The 14,929-nt window shown below is 61.0% G+C and overlaps 1 protein-coding gene across 1 annotated transcript; it reads right to left on the bottom strand.

Annotated features, from left to right (window-relative positions):
- Nucleotides 1–1,308: 1,308 nt before the first annotated feature.
- Nucleotides 1,309–13,674, bottom strand: PALM (paralemmin; the record flags this gene model as incomplete). Its single annotated transcript, XM_079546763.1, has 10 exons — nucleotides 1,309–1,862; nucleotides 3,055–3,186; nucleotides 4,059–4,121; nucleotides 4,459–4,480; nucleotides 4,612–4,735; nucleotides 5,734–5,864; nucleotides 5,971–6,051; nucleotides 6,778–6,826; nucleotides 9,883–9,964; nucleotides 13,572–13,674. 10 exons carry the CDS (start codon nucleotides 13,672–13,674, stop codon nucleotides 1,309–1,311), a joined length of 1,341 nt encoding a protein of 446 aa, XP_079402889.1.
- Nucleotides 13,675–14,929: the final 1,255 nt, after the last annotated feature.

The raw sequence follows: 14,929 nt of genomic DNA, 5'->3' as shown, positions 1-14,929 counted from the left end.
GGCTGTGTCCCTGCTGGTGGCTCCCACAGCAGGCTGCAGAGGCTCTGCTCTTGACCCCATGGGGTTCCACCTCTCCCAGAGGCTTTTGGCCAGAACTCAGGGATGTGGGGACAGCTCAGAGCACAGCCTTGTGCCCATCAATAGCTGGTGGAGCATGGGATGCAGCAAGCACCTCATCCTAGGGCCGGCAATGGGGCTGTCCTGGGGAGGCTGAGGGCAGCACCCAAGGGTTGGACAAGGCTCAGCACCCACAGAGACCACCCCCCCCCCTTCCTCCTGCCCCAGCAGGTCACAGTGGGGAGGAAACGCTGGTGCTGGTAGTGAGATCCCCGCTGGCAGCTGGGGCGCAGGGCAGGGAGCAGGGCAGCTGCCACGGAGCTGTGACCCCATCCTTCACTGCACCACCGGCACAGAGGCAGCACCTGGGGGCACCACAAAAAGCCCAGAGCGAGCTGGGCTGGGGATCTGACAGAAGTGCTAGAAAAATGAGCTCTGCAAAGCTGCCAGGGCAGCTTCAGCCATGGGCAAGAGGGCACACGGTGCTGAGCCACGTCCCACTGCTGTCGAGCGCTGCAGGCAAATTCCAGCTCCCATCCCATCCCCGTGGGCTGGGATCTGCAGCTGCCCCACTTCTCGCTGCCAACCCCGTGCCCCTGGTGGGCAGTGGGCACCCAGACACAGCTGAGCATCCAACACCGAGATGGAGGAACGGCCGTGGAGCAGCGGTGACATCGGTACCTGGTGGTGTCTGTGTGATCAGGGCAGGGATCTTCAGGAGAGCACAGCTGGGTCCAGGCTGGTGCCAGAGCCGTGGGAGCCGTGCCTGGTCCTTGGCCCAGCATCACAGCGCAGACAACAGCATAGAGCTGGGCTGAAGAAACGAGGTGCCAGAAGTGATGAGAGCTGCCACGCAGGGCTGGGTGGGCACGGGCCCTCCTGGCTGCCGCCGTCTTCCGATGGTGGATGGGAAATAGTTGGAGGAAGGAGGAAAGGCTCCCGGGCGTCCCAGCAGGTGAGCGCCCAGGGTGGGCAGGGCTGTGGGGAAGGAGGCGGCGGGGTGTGGGGAAGGGGGGGGGGGGGGTCTCTAATAAATATCACACGCAGCACTGGAGGGATGTGCACGGAGTGGGAGTCAGGCAGGCGGAGCGGAGCCGTGGCCCTCGATGCGCTGCCGTTTGGTGAACGCTTTCCAAACACCGCGTTGGATTTCCCCAGTTCTTATGAAAAACAAGAAGGGCGCCGTGTCCAGTCAGTAACCCTGTGTCCTGCGGGGAGCGGGCTGGGGGGGGGCTCGGCGGGGGGGAGGGTTCACATCACCGTGCAGCATTTGCAGCGCTGCTTCTTCGCGTCCATGTCTGGCTCAGCCTCCTTGGCTTCCGTGGCGTTGGTGTCCGGTTTCTGCCCGCCTGGCACTTCGTCCCCCTGCAGCGGGGCGGCCGCTGGCTCCAGCGCGGTGCCGTTGGGCGGTGCGTGGTCCTTGCTCTCCGGCTCTGGCTTGCTCTCGGCGTCCTCGATCACCACCAGCTCAGCTTTGATGGTACCCTCCAACCCCAGCACTTTCTTGGTCTCGTTCTCATCCTCCACGTTCTGGTAGCCCATGAAGATCATGGTGACCGGCTGTTCCCGGCTCGGCTCCGCTCCCTCTGTGGAGTTTTCCCTCGGCTTCGCCTGCAGCCCCGTGATCTCCCTCCGTGGCGTTGCCTTCTGGCTGGATGCGGCACTGCCTGGAGCCTCCCCGCTCGCCGTGGCCTCACCCAGGGTCACCTCATCTGCCTTGTGCAGGAGTTCATCCACCTCGGAGGAGCTGAGCGGCTGCGCCCCGTTCTGCAGAGCTCCGTCTTCAGCACTCACCGCGTGCACCACTGCGGGGACAAGAGAAGGATGGTGAGGGGGGGACAGCAGGAGGGGCGCTTGGGGCTTCCCCCCACCACCCCCAGCCCCTGCCCGACGCCTCAGCACTGCCTGAGGAGCTGCTCCCAGCCCTCAGTGCCTGTGCAGCTTCAAAACCCAGCGGTGCTGCAGCGTAAGGGCTGTGGCAGCGCCCTGCAGCACATCACCACCATCACTGCCAAGCCCCAGCTGAGCACCTGGCTGCAGTGCATCCCAGTGCCCATGGGGGGACAGAGTCCTGTGCTGCTGGGCGCTCACAGCGCTACGAGGCCACGGTGAGGGATGCACCCAGCCCGTCACCGTTTTCCACTTGACCTGGAGCATCATGTGATGAGCAGTGCAGTAGCTGCAGAACCCACTCGGTGGAGCAGTAGATAATAACCAGGAGGATGTGGCACAGCTGGGGTTGCCCTCCGAGGCTGCTCAATGCTGAGTTGATCCCTGTGATTGGGGGATGCCGGGACCCCGGGCAGTGCAGGGTCTCACTTTGCTGATACAGGTGATGAAGGTGATGAAGGTAATGGAGGTGCATCAGGTGCTGCGGAGCAGGGCTGGCTGTGGTGCTTTGCCACTCACTTGGGGATGCACTCAGTCCATGGATCGCAGGGTTTGCACAGCACCTGGACACGTTCCTCAGCTCTGACGTCGGTCCTCAATGCTGACACAGCTGCCCCTTGGTTCCACCAGCCCCATCTGAGCAGGTTCCCCAGAGCAGGCACCGCTCCCTAAAGCTGTGTTCTCTCCCCTAAAGCTGCGTCTTCTCCTCACCCTGGGGACAGGTTCCCTGCTGCCAACCTGAGCACCGTGGGGCCACGGGGAGCCCCAACAGCTCGGCCCTGGCCCCTTCCCCAGACAGAGGTGCCCACAGCAGGATAACACAGTGCTGATGCCCCTTCCCTTGCTGCTGGAATGCACTCCTGGGCCTTCAGATGCGATGAATCCTCTGCTCTCCTGCAGCACAGACCGATGTGCTGCCCCTGGGACGGATGGGCTCCACACCACGTGGGATGGGGCACAGGATGTTGCCCCACAGAGCCAGCAAGGATAGCAGGAGCTGCTCCAGCCCTTCCTCACCCTGCTGCCCATTGGGATGCTCGGCAGCTGGTCCCTCATCCCCTTCCCTCTGCTCCTGAATCCTGCTGGAGGTGCAGGACGGGGCCGTACCTTTTAGCTCATCCTCGTATACTTTGATCCCTTGCACACAGTGGTTCTGGGGGAGAAGCGTGGTGCTGGACAGGACTTTGGTCTCCCCAGTCACTCTGTCCTTCTCCACCGTGATCTCCACTGAGTACATGGCTGGGACACAAAGAGCACAGTGAGCATTACAGCCCCAGAGCTCCCGAGCAGCAGCGGGTGGGCGCAGCGGTGCGGTGCAGTGCTCAGCAGAGGTAGCAAGGCAGCAGGCTGCAGCGAGGAGGAGTGAAGGCAGAGGCAGATGTGACATCCCAGGTATGGCCCTCCTATGGGGACCCACGAGGCCATCACTGTCCTGGAGCTGCTGGCATCCCCTTACCTCCACAGGTGCTGCCTTCCCCACCTTTGCTCCAGGGGGCATCAAGGCAGGTGGCCACCATGTCCGTCTGTCTGTCTGGCCTGAGTGTGGAGCCAGGCTCGTGCTGGTGGGATGCAGCACTGAGGTTTGAGCACTGCGCTTCATGGGACGGCCGTTCCTGGGCATCCTGCCTGTCCCCACTGTCACCTCGTCCTGGTGATGCTTTGCTCCAAAGATCCAAAGCTGAATTATTTCTCGTCTGAGCCATCGGCAGATCTGAGCAAACCGCTCCAGGAGCAGAGCTGGCTGCAGCCCTGTGGCCCCAACTGCTCCCATTGCCAAGCTCAGGCAGCCCCCCCAGCCCTGGCCCCACATCGCTCTGCTCCCTCGCACCGAGAAGCAGCAAACAGAGCAGGAGGAAAGGATTAAACCAGAGCAGTGACATGGAACAGAGGGAGAAGAGTGGGGACCCCGATCAGCGAACCAGCCGCAGGCTTCCAGCAAAAATGAACCATCTGATGGCAAATAAATGACATTCTCTGCCCCAGGCTCGGAAACTCATCGAGCGGTGGGGATCGTTGGTGGCAGAGGGTGGGCTGTGCATGGAAGGCAGAGAGCTGAGAGGTGCTGCAGGGCGGGAGGAGGGAGCAGTCCTCACGTGGAAGTGGGCACGTACCTGCCTTCATCATGTCAGTGCCTTGCACCGCCTTCATGGGGCTGCTGGAGACCTTCTTCTCAGCTGGGGATGGAGAGGAGAAGTGGCAGACTTAGGTGAAATGATGCCCAGCTATCCTTGTGCTCCATGCACCCTGGGATGGGCACTGGGGTGGATGGGGCCTCTTCCATGGTGACCACCTGGATGGGGTTCCCCAGCCACAAGACATCGTGGGGAGATGGAGATGTGGGGATGGAGATGTGGGGATGGGTTGAGATGGGGACATTGGGATGGGGATGTGGGGATGAGGCCGCCCTGCTCCCCTGCCCTGGCCTGCTGGTGCCCACTCCCAACCCAGCACGAGGCTCCTGCTGCCCCAGGAGAGAAAAAAACCACCAATTCAGCATCCAGGGTCACCTACCTATGGCTGTGCCCAGGGGACTCTGCAAAACAGAAGAGAGATGACACGAGCTGTGGATGCACCACGCATTCACCGTTCTGCACACCCAGCCCCAACCCCTGCCCTGCTTCGCCCCCTCCCATCCAGATCCTGCAGGGGAGCAGCTGTGCCCACCTTCTGCACACTGGGGATGTTCTCTGCCTTCTCCTCCTTTGTTGGTACCACCACTTCAGCCAGGTTCTCCTTGGTGGATGTAGCAGAGCTGCTGTTCTCCAGTGACTCCAACTCCCTCTCCAGCCTGGGGGAAAACCGGGGGATGTGAGGCTGTGCTGGGACCACAGCAGACCTGCAGGGCTCAGCTGCAGTCCCCAGCTCTGGGGTTGTGTTACTGAGAGCACACAGAGCCTTGGAACAGCTCAGCACAGTGCTGTCAGGATGAGGATTCCAGCTCCATCTCCCACCCTGGGCTCTGAACCTCATGGGATTCACCCCTCTCACCAACCTGTGCCAAAATAACCAGACCTGCTGCCACCTCGAAAACAAAACCAAACCCAGCCAAGTGTCCACCCTGCACATAAACCCTCCATCTGCTGCAGCCCTGCCAGCGTGGCCGTGCAGGGGCTCTGCAGGGAGACCAGTCCTGCCCAGCTCCAAACTGGGGACCAGAATCAGTGCTGGCAGCGATTGTAGGGAAGGCACAAGACAACTCTGTGCCCCATCAGGCTCTCTGCTTTCTCTCTCCATCTCCCTGTTTCCATGTAGGCAATGCAGCCCCTGCTGCACAGCAGCCCTTCAGCTGGACACATCCCCATCACAGCCTTCAGCATCTCTTTCCAGGGGCACAATGTGCACTGGTTGGAACAGCTCTGGACCAGACCTGCATCTGTAGGACCTGACTTTGCTGCGGCCAATCCCACGTAGTGACGAAGCCCAACCCATCAAACACAGTGCCAACAACTGGTGGCAAGGGGTAATGTTACTTCACTCAGGTTTTGTGCCCAGATTCATTAATGTGCAAATTTCCCAGGAAAAACAAGAGTCCATTCCTGACCATCGAGCTCAACCAAGAGCCACGTGGCCCCACAGGGACACAGCAGGGACTCTGCAGCTTGAAGCCCACGTGAATCAGTGCACCTCTGTCCACGCTGTTCCCTCCCTTTGCTTCACATCACCTCGCAAAATGCTCTTTTCCCTCCGAGCCCACAGGAATGCACTGCACCATTACACCAAAACAAAGGCCCCTTCGTGCCTGAGACAGCCCTGCAGTGCTGCTGGGCAGCACAAAGCCTGTTTTACCTCTGGATGGTTTCCTCCAGCTCCTTGGTCTTCACCTCATCCTCCTGCATCTGCTTCTTCATCGCCTCATCCTCCTCGGAGGCAGAGGACAGGGCTCCCTCCAGCAGCCATCTCTCCCGCAGAGCCTTGGACTGGGGGAGCACAGAGGGTCACAGTCTCACCACCCTCCTTTTTGGGGGTTCCGACGCATCCCTGGAACACACTGGGATCCCTGGGGGGGGGGGGGGTCATCCTCACCTTGAGATGCTGCAGCTGCCGCCGGTCATCTTCCAGCTGCCTCCTTTTGTTCTCAATCTCTGTCTGACGTTTTCGCTTCTCCTGGATGGACACAGAGCCGGGGTCAGTGCAGGGATGGGGCAGCACTGGAAACTGCTGGGGGGAAACCTCCATCCCAGCAGCTCTGGGAGCAGAGAGGGTGCAGAGCACGGGTTGTCCCCTGCCTCTAAACGTCACCTTCCCCCAGGCTGGCCCTGTTAAGTGTGAGCCGGGCAGCGAGGGGAAAACAGCCCTAGGCGGTCCCTTCCCCGACCTCCCCCCCTCTGCTGCACATCCTGGTTTCGGTCCAGATTGCTTTAGCAGAGTCTGTCCCAGTCCAGGGAAGCGTCACCCGCTCTTTTTCTCTTCTGGCCCAGAACAATTTGCCCTTTGTGAGGCACAGATCGGCCGATAGCGCGTGGGGCTGGGAGCTGGCAGCAGGGGAGCTGCTATAGAGAGCAAGGGAGCTGCTATGGGGCAGCAGGGGAGCTGCTATAGAGAGCAAGGGAGCTGCTATGGGGCAGCAGGGGAGCTGCTGCAGAGCACCCATCCCCTGCAGAGCTGCATCACACACAGCACTCAGCCCTTGGGAGAGGGCATGGGAGACCCTCACGCTCATTTCCTTCCTGCTCAGGGCTCATTAAGGCACCGCTTCATTAATTAAACCGGCTGCCAGTTGTGCCCTCGGTCCCTGGGTGCAGAACCGAGCCCTGGAGGAGCTGCCATTGGGCTGAGGGCATCGCAGGCGTCGCTGTGTTGGTGCCACCCTCTCACCCAGAGGGGACTCACCGCGATGGCCTGCAGCCTCTCCTGCTGAAGCGTGTTGGCCTCCACAGCCCTGCAAGAGAGCAGAGAGAAGCTGTGAAGAGCAGTCGCCCACACAGAGAGATGTGGGGAGTGCAGCCGTGTGAATGGGGACATTGTGGAGCCAGACAGCGCGCACAGACAAAGGCCAGGCTCTTCCCTTCTGCTTCCTCTCCTTCCCTCCGCTGCACTGAAGCCGAGCGCTGCCCCAACGCATCTCCTCCTGGCACCCCGATCCTCTTTGTGCTCCTTTTTCCTCTGGGGCCAAGCGCTGCTGACAGCCCACGACAGAAGGGTTGGAGAGGAGCACTGCTTCTGGCTGCTTCCACTATTCTGGCTCACACTTTCCATTTCAAGCCTATTCCTTGGCTGCTGACACCTTTCCTGCACGGTGACCTTTCCAGGCTGCGCGCACAGACGTTTGCACACACAGACGCACAGATCACGCGCGCGTGGCCCAGCTGTGCTGCCCAGCACCAGCTGCAACTGCAGGCACCTGCCTGGGGGGGGGGGGACGTGGGGAGGCTTTGATGGGAGGGGAGCAGGCTGGCTGAGTGCCAGGTAATGCTAATGAAGCAATTAGCCGTGGAGGTAATTGGGGCAGGAGGCTCAGAGGTGTTGTTGTAAGGCGATGGCTGGTTGCCATTCATTTCCCAGAGCCTGGGTGCATGGAATGGGGGGGTTTTGGAGAAAGCGGGGTGAGCTTTGGGGCCCCTGAGCACGTGGAGTGTGGGCACCGCAGTCGCAGAGGCTGCACGACCCAGCAAGGAGCTCCAGCCCCAACCCCTGAAGCTGCTCCAGCAGATGATGCTGAGCAGAAGGAGGTGGCAGGGAGAGCTCTTGGTTTAATTTCCACCAGCGGTGATAAAGCGCGGATCCATTTTCGCACCTCCCAGGAATTTCTGCCCTGGCTGAGAGCGTTGGAGCCAGGTGACCGAGGCTGGGAGGACAGCAGGACACACTGCCTGCAGGTCCTGTCCTGCACACACCCAGCTGGGCCCAAGGGCTTTGCAATGCTTCATTTAAAGGCAGAGCAGACAACCCTGCCCTACGGCGGCTGCAGCTCAGGGCTGCCGGCTTTGGTGACCTGAAGCATTCCCAGTTCAACTGGGGTAAATGGGGACAGGGAGGGATGGCAGCGCTGTGTCTACAGCACACAGCAGGGAAAGCTATTGGTGAGGAGCCAGCGCCAGCAGCTCAGGCTGTGAGCACAGAGGGGCCCAGCACAGCACCCAGAGCCCAGGGCACCCCCCGGTAACCATCAACGCATCCCTCTCCAACCCCCCCCTTGGGTGGTGCCGTGCTGAGTTTTGTTTCCCTCCTTCCCAACCCCAAGCAAAACATTTTCACGGCGTGCAAACGATTGCTGCTTTCCAGAAAGCCCCACAAAAACAACAGGGATGTTTCCTGATGGAAAAGTGGGAAGCGTGACGCCCCACGGTCACCTCCACCCACCGCCACCACCTCTATGCTCATGGCTCAGCTCCAGCCCGGCACCGGGGCTGCCCACGTGTGCTGTGCATGCAGAGTTCTTGGCAGAGAACGAAACTGAGAGCAAACAAACACGATGGGAAAAGGTGCTGCGTTTATAGCAGTTATTCTGGGGCAGTTTGAGGTGAGGCTGTGACGCTTGGAGCACACGTGCCATCAGCAGCCCCACTGCCATCCCAACGCTGCGCCCACTGTCACATCTGTGAGCCCCATCCGTGCTCCATGTGCTGCTCCTCACCCGGGCTGCACTGGCTCTGCCCTGCACCTGCACCAAGCCAGCAGGACAACAGCATTGGTTTCAAATTGCAAAACTTGGAGATGGAGTTGTGACGAACTGATGACAAAACGAGACGCCCTGAGCAGGGAGATGTCGGGGCTGCGGAGCAGGCAGGCAGCAGCAATCCCCAGGCCCTGTAACACCCACGTCACAGCTCTAACCCTGCCACAGGCAGCAGCCCAGGAGGTGAAACATTCCCCTTCCCCCTCCAAGAGCGAGATCCAGGACTTCAAGTAACCCCTGGGCTCAGGCAGCTGGGATGGCTCCGTGCAGACGCTGCGCACAGAGGTTGCAGGGAGGAAATCGCCGGCTCCCCATCGCCCTTCCCCACACTATGGGGGCTGTGGGACAACACTGGCAGCAGCCCATGGCCTCGGGGTGCCCCATACCAGGGCATCCACCTGTTCCAGGGCCAGGGGTGCCTTCTGAGCCCAGCTTTTCACATCCCAGACTCAGACTTCATTTGGAATGAAGCCTCTTTCTCTCCTGGATCTCGCACTATTCAACTGATCCAAGCTTTTTCAGCGTTCCTGAAACGTTCTGTTCTGCTTTTCTTCCTCCATCCTCTTTATTTTCCATTATTTTGCTAAAGTTTCTACATTCCCGGGGTGAAAGCCAGAAATCTTCCTGGCCCAGGGAAAGACACAAAACAGGCTGGATGCCCCTCACTGCACCGTATCAGCACCAGACCCCACGCACCCAACCCGGGGCTCCTCTCCATCACCCTGAGAGACAGAAAAGGGGCAGAGCCCGAGCCTGGTGCACATGGGGATGGGGTGAAGAGACGGGAGGATAGAAGGAATCCTACAGCCAGCACGCTCCTATGGGGGCTGGGGGCTGATCAGAGCCTCAGGGCGGGTTTCGAGGTGGGAACCCACACTCGGATGAAGCCCGAGCGGCTCGGAGTGGCCGCACCTCCCTCCGTTCCCCTCCCGCAGCTCACGGCCGGCCCGGCGGATGCACGGAGTCGGGAGGCGGCTGCCCTGGCAACGTCACCATGGCAACGTCACCATGGCAACAGCGCCATGGCAACGCGGGAGAGACGGCACCCGGCCGGGGGATGCGCGATGCGATGCGCTGCGCTCCGACCGCGGGACGGAGCCGGGCCGGGATTCGGAACCTGTAAAGCTTCCGGGAGACGGCAGCCACGCCGGCGTGAGCTCCACGTTACGCCGGGACACTACGAAGGGTTGGAAAGGTGACCCCGGGGTGCACGGTTACCGTCCTCCTCGTGAATCACAAAGGCAGAAAAAAAAAAAAACACCAAAAAAAAGATTCCCCCCCCCCCCCCCCACTCCTCCTCCCCCTCCACTTAATTTCACCGGGTCTCGTGAGCTCCTGCAAACAGATTCATGCTTTTCTGCCCGGTGCATTCAGGTCTCAGCTCCGCCGATCCCAGGGCAGCTCCTCAAGCTGTTGATGCACTGCGTGGCTGTGGCAGAGAGGTGAGGTCGACGGGATGCAGGAGGGACCGAGCCCCAGGAACTCACACCTGCAGCAGCAGCCCTTGGATGGAGCTGCACACCCACATGTGAGCGCACACGCACCCCATGCACACCCCGTGCTCCCTCCCTGGGCTCTCCAGCTCTTTCCAGCCCTGCTGATGCCGCTGTTTCCTCCCATCACAAGGGAAGCCCATGACCTTTTGTCTCCTCCCCGCCTGACATGAAACAATAATGTTTATTTGCCTTCCTCTATTTTTTTCCCATTAGCTCATCCAAATGTGTGAAGAGCCGTTTCAAGCTGCTCCTCCACCCCCCGACCTCTGCTCCATTCCCACCAGCTCAGCTCCGAGACAGAAGAGAAGGAAGGGAGAGGGCTCATTCCAAGCCAAACTCCATCCTGCAGCTCTGGGAAGATGGGCCCCAGTACAGCTGGTGGCAGCACGGGTGGCAATAGGTGGAGCAGCACTGATTTACACTGCTGTTCCTGTGCCAAAAGCCAGACCCCAGAGAAATTGGGTCCAGAGTGCTGCTGCTGCTGGGAAACTACAACCCCTGCCCTGATGTGCTGCTGCTCACAGCGGGGTGCAGATCAGAGGGACAGCCCAAGTCCAGCAGTGAACGACAGTAAAGGCAAATCCCTCCCAGCAGGTCAGGAGGGAATGGATAAAGCTTTGCTTGGGAGCAAGCAGCAGAAAGGGGATGCCAAGGCCCCCAGCTGCTTGCTTTGAGCCACACCAGCTCCACTGCCTGCACAGCCCCATCCTGAGTGGCTGCTTTGGGAGGAGATGAGGTGGGAGGAGGAGATGGCAGCCCCAGGCTCCCGAAAAAAATGCAGGATGCATTAGAACAAGCAGAGCTGCCTGATTGATTCTTCAGGCTGAGACGTGGGCTGGAAGTGCCAGGAGAAAATGGATCCTCTGAATATTTGATGAACAGAGGCTCAAGGAGGGAGTTTGATTGGAAAATTACAGATCTTTCAAACAATGGTTCAAGTGCCCTCCAAATGCTTGGGTTTCCAGCTCCCTTCCAGCTAGAGGAGCAAGGCTCCACGAGGAAACACCCACACGATTTATGAATGAAGCAGAGCTCCCCACACCTGGCAGCTCTCAACCCACTGAGGCCGGCAGCCCAGCAGCTCCAGCACCAGCCCAGGGACGTGGAATTCAGGTCCTGCCATCACTGGGGTCACTGTGGCTGCATCCTCGGTTCTACAAGGCGCCCACGCTGCCATGAACACCAGGGCACACGAGGCTCTGTGGAGTACATGGGGACGTGGTTCACGTGCAGAATCCTGCCTGGACACTGAGCCTACAGCTCTGCTCCTGTTCCCAGCCTCCATCCAGCTCCTCTGCACCAGGAAACACCTGCCAAAGCACAGCCAGCATTGCTCCCCACCCCAACAGCAGCTCCAGGGCTGCTGAGGACTCATCCTCATCCCCTGAGACCGGCTTCTGTCTGGGGCCCAAGGGGTTTGCTGCCTCACAGACGGGTGCAAGCAGTAAATACAGACTCAGCTCAGGCTTCCTGAACCCGCCTCTGCCTCCAGCCCTGAGCTTTCCGCCCTCCATCAGCCCCCATCCCTTGTGCACGTCCTTTCCCTTTCCCCTGCATGGGGGCAAGTGGCTATTTCTGGCCAGGAACAAGGAATGCCAGCAGCAGTTTCCCAAGGAAACCCACTCTTGTTTCAGTTCCTTCCCCAACTCGTGCACTCCTGGGCTGAACTCTGAGCCCCTGCTCCCCAGGTGCCATTGTGTGGCTGTCTGCAGCCAGGCTTTATGGCTTCCTCCAGGACGTTGGGAACAGGGCTTCACTGGGTTTTGCATCTCAACGGAGGAGCATGGAGGGGAGTGTAGGACGCCGAGTCCCACCCCAAAGGAGTGTCCCAGGTTACCCTAAGAGCAGAAATAGCCCTTCTTCCCCTCTGTGAGGCTCCTGTTCAGAGCTGGAGTGATGGAGAGGGCAGAACAGGAGAGCGGCTGGCTCCCAAGGAGAGCAGAAACAGCAAGGTGCAAAGATATCAGCAGGAGCTGTCAGCAGCCAGAGGTGGAGATGCTAAACCTCCAGCTTACTCAACAGCATCACTAGCAGGAGGAGCAGAAGACACAAGAGCAGCCCTGATGGGACCAGCAGAGCCTTTTGTAAGAGCCAGAAGCTTTTAGCCAAACCTCCTTTGGCAGCAGCAGCTCCTGGTGTCCAGCACCCTCCTCCAGCTGCTGCCAAAGCCAAGGGAAAGCAGGAGCCAACCCCAGGAACAACACTTCCCAGCACACATCAACAACCACAGAGCCAGGCCTGTGCCTGGGGAGCCTTTGGCCATGGGGCTCCACTGATCCCAGGACTTTCCTAAGCTCCCATCCCAATGACAAGGGTGTGAATTTGGCAGAGCAAACCAGACCCTTGGTGAAACCCTGTGCAGGAACACTGGGGCTGCAGGTCTGTCAATTCACCCAGGGAAAACACGTCAGCATTTCAACCACCACCAACTTTTGCACGTGTATTCCAGCCCAAGATCTCAAGATTCATCTCCATAAGAGCCAAAACCTGAACGACCAGAAGGGGCTGCACCAAAGCTGCCCAAACACAAACTGTGCATGCACTGGCTCTGCTTTGCTGCTCAGCCCCACACTCTCACCTTCAGGGCACATTTCCCCAGCAGGGTCTGTAGTCACCAAAAGGAACAATCTGGTATTTCCAGCACACAGACAAAAGCCCCAACACAGCTCTGAAGGGGACTGAAGGGGACTCCTCGTCCCCTGCTGACAACCAACCAGTAGGGTCGATCCTACAGCCTCCAGTGACAGAGGGGCTCAGCACAGAGGAGCAGAGCTGTCACCTATGCTGTCACCAGGCTGGGAGCTGACCCCCACCCCATTTCCACCCCCCAGCTCCCTATCTGAGCATAGTAAACCAGAGCCCAGCCTTGACAGGAGGAAACAAGCACCCCAAGCCCTCCAACACCCCTATGGGGCTCCCCCAAACTGGGGCTAAATGGCAGATGGTCTGAGCCTGTTGAGTACTCAGTGCTTCGTTAGCAGGCAGCTGGTTAATCAGGGCGAGGTGCCCACGAGGAGCAGACAGTCACTGACCCCTGGGTTGGGCTGGATGGGTTCCCCTGGAAAGACCTCAGTGCCAAACCCAGGAGATGCTGGAGGGAAGCAAAGGGAAGCAAAGGGCTGCAGAGCCCCGTCCTCAGCTCCGATCCTGCAGGTTCCAGCCGTGCAGGGCAGGGCCCCACAGCAGCACACAAAGAAGGTCAGGGAGCATTCCTCAGCTCCCGAGGGTCTCCTCCCCAGCACGATGAGGGTTGCAACCCCCCCCCCCCCGCTCCAAGCCGGGCCCTTCGGCACCGCGTTCAGAGGGAGGGGTCCGCGGGCTCCCAGCCACCCACTCGCCCCCAGCTCTACGTGCAGCAGCAACAACAGGTTCAAAACAGAAAAATAAACGCCCTTCCCACCCCATCCCCCCTTCTTCCCCCCTCCCCCCCCCACCACCGCCTCCCGCACCGCTGTCGGCAGACGCTCGAGCCCCGCAGCTCTCCTACCCGCTCGGGGCCTCCATCCACGCACCACGGGTGGTCGCTTCGGCGCCCCGCAGTAGGGCAGGGACCGAGGGGGGTTGGGGGGGCGGGGGGGGCTCTATGAGCTCTATGGGGGTCTGAGCAATCGCCATCGGGGGTTCCGCAGCCCCTCGGTGCGGGTTCCAAGCCCGCTGTGCGGGGACGCGCCGTGATTGAGGGCCCCGACCCGCAGCATGGGGGGACGCGAGCCGCACGAGTGGGGTGCGGGATCCCCGCGCCGAGGGGCGATGCGAATCGATGCGAGCGACTTCTCCACCCTCCGTCAACGGGTCCCCGCAGCCCAACCGGGGGCGTCCCGAACCTCGGCACCCGAGGGCCGCCCCCACCTCGGCACTGCGGTGCGCAGCACGGGGAGCCCCGAGGCCCGGTGCGGGGGTCCCGCGGGGAACGGCTTCGGTACTCACTCCATTTTCCAGGCTGATTCCGCTGGGTCGTGCCTGGGCGAGGCGTGGCGGAGCGTGGCCGGCAGCCGCCGGCGTCCCGGCGCTCAGGGCCCGGCGGGCGGCGGCATCCCCGGCGGGGCTGCGGGATGCGCAGGGATGTCGGGGCCGCGCCGGTGCTCCCGCCTCCCGCACAGCTCCGTCTGCCGGGCGCGGTCCGCCACTGCCACCGCCCCTCACCCGGCCTCGGGGCGCGGCGCTCTCCGCCCGTCGCTTCTCGTTGCCGCCGCCGCGCCCGGGCGGCCCCGAGGATGCTTACAGGGGTGCGGGGGTCCCGATCGGGGGGAGCGTAATGGAGGGGTCGCAGGTGCTGCCCGAACCACCCCCCCCCCCTCCCCGGGGATGGAGGGCGGAGGCAGGAGGGGTGCCGAAGGCTTTGCTCCCGACACGCATCCCCGAAGCCATGAGGGTGCCAAAGGCACTCCTCCCCCCCCCCCCCCCAGCAGAGGGATGCCTGGATTATTTGCTCCCCTGTCGGCTCCTCCATTTCCTGATGACGGTTGCATTGGGTAAACTGGCAAACTGACACAGGAAGCCCAGGGCAAGTCGCAAACCAAGGTGGCATTAAGAAATCTGCCCACCATTGGCACGAGAGCTCCTTAAATCCAGCTCTGCAGCAGGGGCAGCCCGGCTTTCTGACCCCCATCCCTTCAAGCTGGTACCCATGGGAATGCAGAGCAGGGGCAGCAGCTGATGGAGGATGAAAGGCAACACAGCAGGCAGCACCAGGCCACCGTCAGCCCTGGGGACATCCTGGGAGGTGTCCCTGGGCCACGGCGGGGCTCTGTTCTCACTTGCACCCTCTGTGCCATGGGGGATTTCATCCCAGTTAGCTCGAGGCGTAAAAGCAACCAGGCACAGGCTGGGAAGCTGCTCTGCTTTCTCTCTTCCTTCTTTCCCAGCAAGC

Source organism: Tetrao urogallus (assembly GCF_951394365.1).
Source record: "Tetrao urogallus genome assembly, chromosome: 25".
Classification (NCBI taxonomy): domain Eukaryota; kingdom Metazoa; phylum Chordata; class Aves; order Galliformes; family Phasianidae; genus Tetrao; species Tetrao urogallus.
This window is presented reverse-complemented; position numbering and strand designations above follow the sequence as displayed.